The following is a 14,964-nucleotide window of genomic DNA, read 5'->3' as shown; positions in this document are numbered from 1 at the left end:
ACTTCAATGAGTCAATGAACAGTAAAATTGCGAGATCATGCGATCGACATTTCAATAAGAAATCGTATTTCAGATTTTCACGATAACTGTATCACGTGATTAATTTCGAACGAAAAAAAAAAGAAAAAAAAAGTAATTTTCTAAAAGAACAAACAAAGTTTGACCCAATGCTAAAAAATTATCTTAATCTAACATGACTATACATAGTTATAACTATTTAAATATACATAATACTATTAAAGTGAAATGTCAATAAAACTTAAACAAATAAAAAAAAATAAATTGTTAATTAATACCCGTCCCGTATAGCTCTATATTATTAAGTAAAAGTAAACTTTTAAGACAACGTTTGCACAAAAAGAAAATCCATGAAACTTCATAACTTGAAAACTTCTTATAACCTGGTAAATATCTTACTTATAACCTAGCAAGTGTATATTTTGGTGAGAAATTTGTGAGAAATTAGGTTTAGGTTTAACAAACTGAAAAAAAAAATGGGGAAATCAAGTTAGATTTACATTTGGTTACACAATTACATTTCATGCAACAAAGCAAAATCTAATTATAGAAACTGCATGATAAAAATTAAAAAGGAAGGGATCGTAGTATATCCTTTTCTTCCAAAAATCATTATATAAACGATGCAGTGAATTTGATTACATGGATTGAAATTTTCCAAAAACAAAATCTGAATGTCAATCCTAATGAAAATAATTTTATTAAAGAATATTCCATTTATTATTACTTTAATTAATAAATCACCTGTATGTACATTCTTTAAAGAAATAACATAATCAATTTTATATATTTATCGAACTTAAATAGTAACATAATGAGACTCTGACATACCATACTGATGAACAGATTCAAATTATAAGTATCTATTAGTTAATCATGCATTTTATTATAACTCCAAAAAAAGTTTAACAAATCCATTTTTTTGATTATATTCGTTGCATCCAGTATATCAGTATATCATTATTGTTTTATATTGCTAAAATTAAACAATAAAATAAGAAAGTAAAATTTGATTATCTGAAAGTTTATGTCACGCTATTGCAGCCAATAATCAAGGATGACGAAAAAAACAATTCTTTACCATGTAATTATTTTTTCAAAAATTCACTAAAGATTCATCCATCCATCTGAATGTTGTAGAAAACATTTATCCTTTTATTCTTTAAAAAACTGAGCTTATAAAAGTTGCAAGTATACATTCTTTAGCCTCGTTACTTTTTTTTTTGATTTCTGATGACAATACTAAGTCCGTATTCCAATAAAAATTTACTATCTTTTCTTGTGCAACATTGAACTAAACCGCTTTTGAATTATTCAACGATGCTGTGTCTACTATTAAAATGTATCACAGTAAGTACGACTAAAAATATACATTGCATGTCGATCGTAATAACAAATGGGGTATTTCAAAAGAGTTGAATTTTTTGCCTTTCCGCTTACTCCATTTGCCATGTCATCTATTTGTTCTAATTTAAAAGTCAGCTCTTTGTTTTGTGATTATACTAAAAAAATTTATTATTTAAATATTATTGGTTTTTTATTAACTTAATTATTTATGGAAATTTTCAATAAAATTTTTTAATGTTCACTAGAATTTGTAATTGTATTAGTCTAAATGAATGCAAATATTATTAATATACACTATAATAATTAATAAATTATTAGTAAAAAAATCAAAACAATTTGGGGTAGGGTCTAGTATGCATTTCTTTTTTGATATTCCAATGTTAATGGAAAAAAACTCGACTTTATTATTATTATTATTATTATATATAACATACAGCACATTTTCTACGCGTATTTTTTTAATTAAAGAGTGCCATCATAAAAATATGATAATTAATATTGTATAAGCCTTTTGCTAAATTATTCCTAAAAATGAAATCATTTATTTGTATGTTATTGAACGGGGCGTCAAAATATCGGCCGAAGGCCGATATAGCCCCGTTCAATAACAATATTATTATACGTGATATTAGGGCTAATATAATTATATTGTCGATCATCATTAAAAATATCGGGCATGATAACATATCGGTACAATGAATTCCGCACAATCCTAATGAGCGTGTTATAATATTAATTAAAAGCTAAACACCACCATTGCATTCTAAGAATTTTATTCTTGTACAGTATATTATTATTTGACGGATGACGCGATTATAAACTTGGTGTTTTGGCGGCAGTCGAGTTTACAAGTATGTTTTCGTTCTCACAGTAGATCAGATTAATGCTGGCCGAACTTATAATAGCGCGGCAAGCTATACTAATTTTCGTCTCAGGTTCCCATTGGATCCGATGTTGACCGGTTCATCTAGGGACTAAAATTAGTATAAAATTAAATAAATCGTCCAATCACGTGATACTTTCTGTTCAAATCGATCAAAGAAAATTAGTTCATCGTTCTTACAACTGGCATGTATGCTAATGATGCAACTATTTGAGAATGGTACCTCAAAGAAAAGGTGAGATATTTGGATTAAGAGGTCTAACTAGAGTATTAGACAATACCAAAAGTAATACTTGCATTCAATGCTAGTGGATGATCAAAATAAACAAAACGTGAATTACGTGTATTTAAATGATATTTTCATTGAAATATTTTATATTTAGGAAAGTAGTAATAATTTAGGGAACTACTTTTATCATTACATCCTTTTTTTGAAATACCAACTGAAGCAGCATTTGAAACTGGTGAAACTCATTTTACATATACTTTTCAAAAAGTACTTTTCAAATAAGCTAACAATAGATTTTTGGATGTCATGAGAACAGCGTGAAAAGACGCTATGTATAGACGCCTCGCATGTACATGTTGTGTTTTTTATACTTTAAGTAAATTTGTATAATACATACATATTTTGAAGATTTTTGTACTATTTGATTTATGACTCTGATAATCTGGAATAATTGATACGGGAAGAAGCGCCATAAAAAAAAGTATTAACCAATTTAAGTTGTTTCTTTATCCAATTGGGTACATACACTAATTTAGGTTTAAAATAAGCTTCTCGCAGGTTTGGTTTCTGGCAAGTTCATCAAACCAACAATTAGAGGTTAATTACAAAAAAAAAATTCTTTACCATGTTTATTCATTAATCATTTTCCTAAATATTTTCTAAAGATTTCACCTATACCATTCATCTGAATGGTGTAGAACACATTTATCATAAAATTAGTGCACTCAAAGCATTTCGAGCTTATAAATTTGCTTACGGAGAAAAGTATACATTCTTTAGCTTCTCTACATTTTTTTTTTGGTTTTTTTTTTGGCTTTTGATGATAATACTAAGTCCGTACTCCGATTTTCTCTAACCTTATTTTGAATTATTTATTATTTATTATTTTTTCCTTTAAATATGGGTTGTGTCTGCTACACAATGTATCACAGTATGTCGATCGTAGTTACATATCATCTTGTGCAACATTGAATCTAACCACTTTTGAATTATTAAACGAAGTTGTGTCTACTACACAATGTATCACAGTATGTCGATCGTAGTTACATATCATCTTGTGCAATATTGAATCTAACCACTTTTGAATTATTAAACGAAGTTGTGTCTACTACACAATGCATGTCGATCGTATCATCTTGTGCGACATTGAATCTAACCACAGTAACACAGTAACAGCTTATTGCATCAAATGATTGTAAGTCATGATTATATTTTTTATTTAATTATTATTGGTTTTAATATTTGGTTATTTACTTAATTATTTATGGAATTTTTCAATGAAATTCTTTTATTGTTCACTAGACTTAATTATTTAGTTATGGAATTTTTCAATGAAATTCTTTTATTGTTCACTAGACTAAATTATTTAGTTACGGAATTTTTCAATGAAATTCTTTTATTGTTCACTAGACTAAATTATTTAGTTACGGAATTTTTCAATGAAATTCTTTTATTGTTCGTTAGAATTTGTAATTATTTTAGTCTAAATAATTAATGCCGAAATTCTTTGCCGAAATCCCATATCAAATTTTTAGAGTTGAATTTCGGTAATAATTTGGAATTTTGGCATCAGTTTTGGATTTTCAGCAACAGTTTAGGATTTGGGATTTTAAACAATTATTATATTCCAAGAACTGAAATACTTTTGCTATACGGTTAATAGGTTTGGGATTTCGGCAACCGTTTGGGATTTCGGCAAAGATTTTCGGCACCCAACTCTAAAATGAATACAATTATAATAATATATAATAATTTGTTTATTAATTATTAATAAAAAAAAAACTTGTATCAAAACAAATAATTGACAAATTTTTAATGGGATGAAATGTTTGATGACTGAATTTAGAATTGGGTAGGGACGTAGGATTACATTTTTTTTGGTATTCCGATTATATTTTATTATTAAATAACATAAAGCATATTTTGTACAGTACGCGTGTGTACCTTTTTTTAATTAAAGAAAAATCAAATGTACGTGCCGTTATAAAAATACGATAGTTAATAATAATTTTTAATTTCTTTTAAATCCCTATTAATTAAAAGCTAAAAAAATATGAATATTATACCACCATTACGTTCTAAGAATTTTTATTCTTATATATTATTATTTTACGAATGATGCGATGATAAAATCGACCGTAGAGTCTACTGTAAATACTGGCCGAACTTATCATAGTGCGGGCTGAAATTAATAATTAAATCACGTGATATTTGGTATAGGTTAAAAGTAGAAGTTTTTACAAATCATTTCTCTTTGTGAAATAACAATAAAAATAAAAAAACAATTTGCATGAAGAATAAATTAAATAATTAATAAATACACATGTTATAAAATCCTTCAAATTTAAACAGTTTTTAAATTGATTCAAGAATAAATGTACGTCCAATTAAATGTACGTTCAATTAAATGTACGTTCAATTAAATGTACGTTCAATTAAATGTACGTTCAATTATTACAAAAAATAGCAATAAGGATTGTGATAAATGATAATATTGGGTAGATTTTATTTCATGTACATACTTATATATAAATAATTGCAAATAATTAAAAACATTTTAACAAACAAATCAATTATCATGTGAAAATAATAAATATTTAGAAGCCGCCGTATAATTTTATTTATTAATTTAGTATCATTTCAAATTGATAGAATATTAATAATAGTAATACAGTAATAATAATAAATCAAATTTTTGCTAAATAAATATTGTTAAAAAATTGGCGCATATTATAATGTGTTTGTTGTAACCTCTTGTTGCTGTTTTTTAGTAAGCACATATTTAATTATAATAAATCATTTGCCAAAGAGACCAATACTAGTTTTTGAAATGTTGTATACAGGTGTGTAACTAGGTGACACAACTTGAGTAATATAAAAACTCAATAAGTCTTTAATGTTTGATTTATAAAAGATAAAAATCAATATAAAAATTAATTACATACTTGTAGAATGATTAAAGAAATATCTCCGATAAGAGCGTTAAATAATTTTCCTCACATAATTTTACGCTCCGCTGCATGAGATAATTTAGCATTAAAAATAAATATTAAAACTTTGAGATCGCTTTAATCCAAGCAAATTTAATTTACTACTAGGAATTTAAATTTGTATCTTTGAACAAGCAATTCTAAATGTGTAATGTTAATTCCTGCTAGTTTAATGAATATTAATGCTGTTATTTGATTATCTCTATAATCTTTTAACCATTTTGAAAACTTTTGATATCCTTTATTTGTGTTGACTGGCGATCATTTTCCTCTTTTATAACCTTACTATACCAACTCTTATTTTTTTCCTTGTTTTTTTTCTTATATCACCAACGTTATCTACGTCATCTTCAACTCCATTTTATCTTTTAATTTTTTACTTCATTCAACTTTCCTGTAAATTTGTTAAATTCTTCAGTAAGTTCGTTAACTTTTTCCAATTCAACTCTTAAGTTTTGTATATTCTTCTTTAAGCGCTTTATTCTTTAAAGAATCTTTTGTAAATTCATTTACTTTTTTCAATATCGACATTAATATTTCTTCTGGGAGTTCTTAAGTTCTTTTAATTCCTGTACAAAATCCTCAACTTTTCCAATTCTTTATAAGTTTATTATATCATCGGGAAATTTTTTTAGGGGATAGATATCGATAATTATCACTTAAATCGATGATCAACGAATTGTTAAATGCAGACAATTTATTATATTGATAATTATCAATAAGTTAAATAAGTTAAATGCAGACAATTTGCAATATTGATTAATTATCGTAATTAATTATCATGTTAATTAACGATATTGTTAATAATCATAATTAATTATCATGATAATTGTTGATAAATTAATCATGAAAGTTATTTTTTATACATAATTTTATAATACAATTATTGCTAAATATTAATATAAAATTAAGGAAATTCGTGCAAACTATCCTTAATATATACTGCTTATTTTATATAATAACTATTTTTAACGATAATTATAATTATCTTTCAGCCCAATAGGATCATGCAGATTTTCATAGACCGATATTTTTATTAGTCATAACAATAACACATGATTGATATAATAAAGTGGAGTAAAAAAATATGATGTAAATGAATATTTTGTAGGAAAAGTTTAAATAAAGCTTATAAAGTGGATTAAAAGTAGCATAAAGATGAAATTTACAGAAAGTTAAATAAAACTTATTTATGATGTTATTAATTAATGCATGATCAAAACGTCCGAACGATAACACACTTATTGGAAAGTGATAATTATCCTAAAAAATCCTGATATTTTCAAAAAAAAAAATTAAAAAATGATTGTCAAGATCTTAGACTAGAATTGAACTAGCCAAAGTACCAGGATAAGATTTTAAAAAAAACAGAGATATTATAAAAAAAGAACATTATAAAAAAAAAATGAGAGATATAAAAAAAATGAGAGAGATATTATAAAAAAAACGAGGAAGATATATTTAAAAAAAACGAGAGAGATATTATTAAAAAAAGAGAGTTATATTATGAAAAAAAATTCCAAAATGTGGTTTATTTATAGAAAAAAATAATCAGTGGGTATACACAAAATTACGTAACTATTACAAAAAGTTATTCAAAATATGAGTAACTCAGAGATGATTATAAGCATTAGAGTTTTAAACGGGTAAATTTTGTTATGAAACTCACCTTTTTTTTTGTTTTCTAAATGAAACGTTTACTTACGTTTCTTTTTTTTATAATTTTTTTATAGGTCCCAGAGGTATCGATCAGGGGGCACTTGAGATTAGAAACGGTAAGTTTCTTTGCAAAATTTACCATTTCTTTTTTTTTTTAATATAAACGTTCATTAACGTTTTATTCTTCTATTTTGTAGGCTCCATGATTTTAGGGTTCAGATACTAGAGATAAGTAAGTTTCATCGCGAAACTTACTTTTTTTTATTTAAAACGTTATTTAACGTTTATTATTTTTTTTTGTAGTCTTCAGATGTTTGAGTTCGAAAGACGTAACTTAAACTAATTTTTTTTTATTTCATTAGGAATTGGAGTTTTGGAAATGGAAAAACATCTTCAGAGTAATTAATTTTAGTATAGATTTAAATAATGTGTTTATTAATTGATTTTTATTGAATAAAACAACTAATTAATCTAACGATATTTAACAAATGAATAATTTAACATTATTTAATGAAGTAACATAATTACATTACACTATTTAACAATAAATAATTTAACTATTTTTAACTATAAGATAATTGTCGTAATTTAACGATACTGATAATTATTTTCAATTTATCCACATCGGTATATCTCGATGAAGTCTGATATATATCATGTGATATTTTCATCAATAATATATCCCCTTAAAAAATTTCCCGATGATGTTGATACTTCTGTGGGATCAGGATCATCTTCTTTTGTATGATCAGAATCACTGTCTACTTCTATTTTCAAATCTTTTGTATAATCAAGATCGCTGGCTACTTCCATTTCATATCTTTTGTATCAGAATCGCTCATTTTCATATCTTTTGTATGATCGGGATCGCTAACTATTTCTGGTACTTTTGGATGATTACCAGTTTTTCTGATTTTTTAGGATTGGTTTCTTTATTTAACAATTCATTAATTTTTGTTAATTATTTTGTAAGGTCAGTTCTTGTAAATTCATCAATTATAATTACAAATGTGATATTCTCATGATTTTTTTAATGGGAGATAGCCAGAAAGTTAGGTTGTAAGTTCAAAATTGTAATAAACCTGTACCAATATATAATTGCATTTCGGCTCCAGATTATAAATTTATATATACTGTATATATAATTTCCCCATCAATCATTAATGAAATCTTTCCGTCTCTCGCAACTTGCAAATTAATGTCCTTAATATTATGTGACAAGTGCGTGTCAAGACGTCAAGTATCTGACGCACGTCAGTTATCACATGACGCAAATCGACACCTGAGACACAACATATACAGTCGACCCCTATAGTCACCCAGATATAGTCACATCCCCCCTTATAAGCACATTTACGTTACCCATTAAATAGCTTATCTTCTTATATTCTTCATAACAGTTGTAAAGAGCGAATTAATTTTGTAAAGTTCACGTAATTGGACTATTAATTTCAGCCTGCACTATGATAGGTTCTGGCGTTCGGCAGACTTGCTATCGTTAACTGAATTAATGAAAAATGCTTCATTATTAGGAATTATATAAAAAAAGGAACAAACAGATTAAAAAGAAGTTTAAAGAATAACATCAATTACCGTATTTTTATGACGACATACTTTGACTTTCCTTGAAGGTACGCACGATTCTCATTTTATGGACTCAAAATTTTGAGATTGGCGGTCGGTATTTTATATAGTATTTATACAAGTTAAAAGGACAGTCCCATAATTTAAGTTTTTTAGATTTTTTTAAAATATGTTAGCATATAAAATTAGGTTGGATGTATAAGAACCAATTATTTATATTTGTCACGCTTAATAGTTACAAATAACATTTCTTTTACGAAAAAAAATTTAGAAAGGTGTGATACATTCTGATAGCTATTAACATACTAACCCTAACCTAATCCTAAACCCGTCGTCAAAGATACAGTAGTTGAGGGTTCATTCCCGTTAAAAAAATTAATTATTTGTATTTGATATAAAAAAAAAATTTTTTTTTATTTAATATTTTAATTTATTATTGCAATTAAAATCAATTACAAAATCTAGCAATCATTAAAAAGTCTTTATTGAAAATTCCATAAATAATTAAGTAAATAATAAATATTAAATAATCAATAATATTTTAAATAAAAAGTTTTTATTAATCAAAAAAGGTTTGAATTTTAAGAATACACAGATTACATGAAGAATATAGTTATCAAATATACGTTCTTTAATCAAATTTATATAGTTTTTATGGATAAAATGCAATTTTTCATGTGTATTTATTTACATTAAGAATCGATCGAGTAATAAAAAAATATAAAAGTACGCACTGTATATAAATGTAACTTCTTTATAATATGCATTTTGACTGTGATTTATTCGAATTTAAATGTGCAATGTCAACTTCGTGAATATTATCACTACACATTTTGGTTTTATGCCAGTTTTTTATGTCGATTCCAAACCGACTATATATCAGTTCAAATTGAAACTAATCAAACGGTTTTTGGCCTGAATTATATTCGATTTTGGCCAGCACTATGCTTAATTTCGGCCAAGATAATTACCAGGCCCCAAAATATTTAAATTTATTTTGTTATAAAAAAAATATATAAATTTCTTAATACTTTCTTTAAAATGATCGGATTATCCATACTTATTGATTAAGTTATATATTTATTTTAAACCGAATTTCGAATTTTAAATCGTTTCATATTGGTCCCATTTTTCAAAATGAAACTTAAACTGAGATGATCAGTTCGATTTTCGTGATCCTAACCAGAAGACGCAACTATAGTACAGAAAAATTATCTCATCGTTAAATGTCTAAAAGTCTTTCATTGCAATAATATGATTAATTTGAATAATAATTTCATACGAATAGAAATTTATTCGATTAAAGTTAATTTGTATTAACGTTAACGACATAAACGTATTATTAATCGGCGATGCGTAAAGAAACAAAATTTTTGTTAGGCAGATCGTGTATAACAAATTTATATATTAGAAAATTTAATTGGAAAAATAAAAAAATTTTAAGGACATTTGTTATTATTATACATATATATATATAAAATATTTATTTAAATTTAATAAGTTATATTGATCGAACGATGAGAGATTTATTTGGAAGGTTATTTTACAAAATTATTAATCAAGTTTTGAGCATTTCCATTCATTCTTCTGCAGCAGAATTACTGGGATTACACGGGTTGGTGGAATGATTACGTTTATATTGATATATGTGATGTGAGTTAGTACCGAGATGTATAACAGATTTTGCAATAGTGTATATAGGCGTGTAACCAAATGATACAACTTGAGACAAATAAAAACACTATTAAAAAAATAAAATAAAAATTCAATGATTGGTTTAATAAAAGATAAAAAATTAATGCAAAAATAATTTACATACCTGAATAAATATTGCAGAAAGATCTTCAATGAAAATATTAATGACATCACCCCAAAATAAACCATTTTCTGCTGCAGGAGATAATTTAGCATTAAAATTAATGTCAACATTTCGAGTTTCAAGACCACAATAATTAAGACCTGGAATTCCAATTCGTAATTTTGATCCAAGCAATTCTAAATGTGAAATATCAACTCCTGCTAATATCGTGAATAATACTATAATTGTTTGATTATCTTTATAATCTCTTAACCATTTTGAAAATTTTCGATATTTCTTCGGCTGCTGATCTTTTTCTATCACTTTTTCGAGTGTCTCTTCAATATTTATATTTATGACTTTACCACCCAATGTCTTAACATAGTCAAATATACTATTCCTATTTTCTCCCTCTTTTACTTCTTTATTATCCTTTATATCGTCAAATTCTTCTCTTTCTTTTTCCAACTCTTCTCTTTCTTTTTCCAATTCTTCTCTTTTTTTTTCCAATTCTTCTCTTTCTTTTTCCAATTCTTGAATGCTAGTTTTTTCTATTTCTTTTTTAAAGCTGTTAAGTTTTTCTAATTGGATAATAAGTAGTCCTTTTTGGATTGAATCCTTATCTTTTTGGATTGAATCCATATCTTTTTGGATTGAATCCATATCTTTTTGGATTGAATCCTTATCTTTTTGGATTGAATCCTTATCTTTTTGGATTGAATCCTTATCTTTTTGGATTAGATCTTTTTGGCTTTGATCTTCTTTTTTTAATCTATTCATAAAGCCTACAGCTTCATTTAATTGTTTCTTTAGTTCTTCAACTTGTTCGAATCCTTTCATAAGATCATTAAGTCTATTTAATTCTTTTTTAAATTCACGGACAATTTCTTCATTAACTTTTAAATCTTCCACGTTATCTACTTTCGATTCTTTTTCGCTAACGATAACTTCTTTCAATTCTGTATCATCAATTTCTTTCAATTCTTTTAATAATTTCTCAAGTTCATTTAAATGTCTACTAACGTCTACCAATTCTTCGGTAAAATCTTCAACTTGCGTTAAATCTTTTATATGATCGTTAATTTTTACCAAATTTTCCTTGTTGGCGGTGTATTTTTCAGAATCCTTTAATGTTTTATTAACCTCTTGCAAATTTTTCGAGAGTTCACTAACTTCTGCCAACTCTTCTTCAATTTTTATTAATTCACTTCTAGTTTCTCTTATTATTTTTGTAAGTTTCTTAACTTTTTCTTCGTCACCTTTTATTGCTCTTTTTATTAATTCTCTAATTGAATGTGGATGTTTTGTAACATTGACTTTTTTTGGTTCAGCTTCTATTGTATCATTGTCTTTATTTGAATTATCTTCCGTATCACTGGCTATATTTTTTGTATCATTGATTTTTTTGGATTTATTTCTTTCAATAGAATTTGATACGTCATCTTTATGTTTTTTAACGCTTTCCACTAATTTTCCTAAATCATGTCTTAAAAGTTCATGTAATACAATTTTAAATGCAAATCCCAAATTGACGATAAACGGAAATGTTACAAAGAAAAGACTAGAAGAAAGAAATAATGAGGGAAAGAAAAGAGAATAATAAATTAGTATTTTTTTTTAAAAAAAAAATAAATAAATAAATTTATTTGTGTTTCTTTTAATTTTTTTTTTACCTTGCAGTAAAAATATTTTCAACACTATCCGCATCTATGCTAGTAAAAAGAATTGTCGTCACAAATTTTTCAATAGCGTTGCCACATGTATAAATTGCAAATGTTTTTTTCTAAAAAAAAAAAAAGGGAAAAGTTAGAAAAAAAAATTTTTTCTCGTCAATATTAAATAATATATTAATATTAAATGAATATTTACCCAATAAGCAATGAGCAATAATACGATATTTAATGCAATTGTTCCAAGAAGACTTTTCAAATTTTCTTCTATCCACCTAGCTATTTTTATAAAAAAAAAAAAATTATTTAATTATTTGAGACTGATCCGAAAAAAAAAAAAAAATTGGATTCTTACGTATGGGTTCATATCCATAATCTTTATCTAAATAATTTGAATACTCTCCAGAACCAATAACAGTAATAAGTTTATTTCTTATTAAAGTATCTAAATCACTAGCTATTGAATTAACATTCTTGTCATCTTTATTCTTAGCTTTTTTAATATTAATAGATAAGATATATTGTTCAGGTGAAGCGGAAGTATCAATTTCATGTCTGTAATTTGTAGTTATTCTTTCCTGACCAACAGGGACTGCTTTGGCCAATTCATGTGTTAAATTATCAAAAAATTCTTTAACTTTAATTCTGTCATGTTTAAAACTTTTGAAATCAGTAGTTCCTTCTGGAGTCAATCGAACTTTTCCGTCAATGCTAGATGCGTTTACTTTCTTTTTATAATAATTTGATAAACCACTGTTTTGTGTAACATCTTCTTGAGCTATTATGAAAAAAAAAAAAAAATTTATTTTATGTATATATTTAATATTATTTTCATTTTAAGATAAAGAACTTACCCGTAATAAACCTCCAAGAATCATCTTGTATACCAATGATAGGTTCTTTAAGATCTTTACTCTCTACAAAACCATCATCCATTAAAATATAATACTTTGTATTAGGCTGATTAAAAGTACTATCAATCACTTTGATTTCAATGGTATAATCATCAATAAGTTTTACAAAATCTCCATTATCGTCGCTTACAGAAGTAGTTTGACGTACAATACCACCATCTTGTAAGATCGTAACGTTACGATAAGGTGATAAATTAACTCTATTATAAAATTTAATTGTAAGGGTTCCGATATTAGATGGATCTATAATATCATTAATGTTCGGAATTGTGCTGGAGATATGTAAATTTCCATAACCATGATCTAATAATAATTTAAAAATTTATACAAACAAAAGTTAAAAAAAAAAAATTTTTTTTATACGATAGTATATATTGTTTCTCGCTCGTATCACCTTACCACGTGCACCCTCGATCTTATACAAATCAGTGGTGAGCAACCTCCAAGTTTGTCCAGTTTCCACTTGAGGAATTATGAGAGTATTATTTGGTAAAATTAAAACATCACCAGCAAAATTTGTTGGAGCGGGGTATGATATATTCCAATCATAACGTTTACTTTGTTCATCCAAAACATAACCATAAAGATTATTTAAAGCTATATTATTTGGATTTGGTGCTATACTAAATAAGAAATAACCTCCATAATCTAATGACATAATAGCAAAATTAGTAAGATCTGCAGGGTTTTGAAAAATCGTAATATTATATACAGTTCCCGTTGAAAGAAAATCAATTTTAATAAACGTATTTTGAGCTACTGTTTGACCTATTGCTGGTGCAAGGTTTAAAACCAGTATACAAGTTTGACCATATCCCACTTTAGTAAAATCACAATCAAGTAATATAATTTTTGACACAGGATTTGAAGTTTGATAAAGAACAAATGGGCCTTGCTTTTCTGGATTTCCATTTTGTAAAAAAAAGCCACGGATCGACATAAGTGGAGTTAAGGGGATTGTTGTTGCCGGTGAATAATCAGGATAAATAACCGCGTACCCTCCGTCCATTGTTGCAACTATTTCGGTTGGAATAGCCGTATAATTCAGGTAAGTTTTTGCAAGAGATTGAATTTCCCCATTTTCATTTCTTATAAAGGAAAAAATATATATATTAAATTAATACAATAAAATTAATTTTCGTAAATTATGATATAATACTTACACTTTGAATTGTTGCAAGACTAATGAATTAGTACCAGTTACAGGCAAACCACGAATAAATCCATTTTCACGATGAACATTTAATATAATAGATTCACGGCCGGGTATCCACTCGTTAGTAGTTGAATTAACATAAGATGGACCCAATCTAGTTTTACTATAAAAAAGCGGAATAATAATTAATTTTATTATTTATGCACACATATATATTTAAAAAGTTAATTAACATATATACTTTTTAATTATTCCATCTAAATCAATAGTCATTCCCCAATCATTATAAGTATAAGGATTATTTTCATCCTCAGCTATTGTATAAGTTATTAATAAAAGATTTTTTCTTATAGGATAGAATCTAATAGGGCTGGCTTTTGCAAGAAGACAAAAATTGAGAGGTTGTATATCTAATGTATTTGCTGAAAGATCAAATCCTTTAACAGTTCCATTTGGATAAATTGTACGGATTGTTAAGTTTTCTTCCACACAAAGTTTGGGAGGAGCTGTATAGTTTAAACGAACTGTTCGAAGGACTATCGTGCCATCATCAAAACAATCTGTACCTAACACGCGAGGAGTTGAAGGAATTGCAGGTTGTGGTTCTTGAAATGAAATAGATGATTTTACTGGTAATATCAACAATAAAATAATTGATAAAAGAAAAATAAAAAGTAACTTCATCTTGAAAAAGTTGAAATTAATTTTTTAGAAAT

The 14,964-nt window shown here is 26.3% G+C and overlaps 1 protein-coding gene across 1 annotated transcript; it reads right to left on the bottom strand.

Annotated features, from left to right (window-relative positions):
- Window positions 1-10,163: 10,163 nt before the first annotated feature.
- OCT59_012379 (uncharacterized protein) lies at window positions 10,164-14,932 on the bottom strand (the record flags this gene model as incomplete). The annotated part of the gene is made up of 9 exons (XM_066134412.1): window positions 10,164-10,451; window positions 10,530-12,069; window positions 12,182-12,291; window positions 12,378-12,457; window positions 12,534-12,956; window positions 13,033-13,395; window positions 13,492-14,180; window positions 14,256-14,411; window positions 14,490-14,932. The coding sequence occupies 9 exons, from the start codon at window positions 14,930-14,932 to the stop codon at window positions 10,290-10,292; spliced, it is 3,966 nt and encodes a 1,321-aa protein (XP_065989679.1). The 3' UTR covers window positions 10,164-10,289.
- Between the last annotated feature and the right edge of the window lie 32 nt (window positions 14,933-14,964).

Source organism: Rhizophagus irregularis, chromosome 2, assembly GCF_026210795.1.
Source record: "Rhizophagus irregularis chromosome 2, complete sequence".
NCBI classification, from domain to species: Eukaryota; Fungi; Glomeromycota; class Glomeromycetes; order Glomerales; family Glomeraceae; genus Rhizophagus; species Rhizophagus irregularis.
This window is presented reverse-complemented; position numbering and strand designations above follow the sequence as displayed.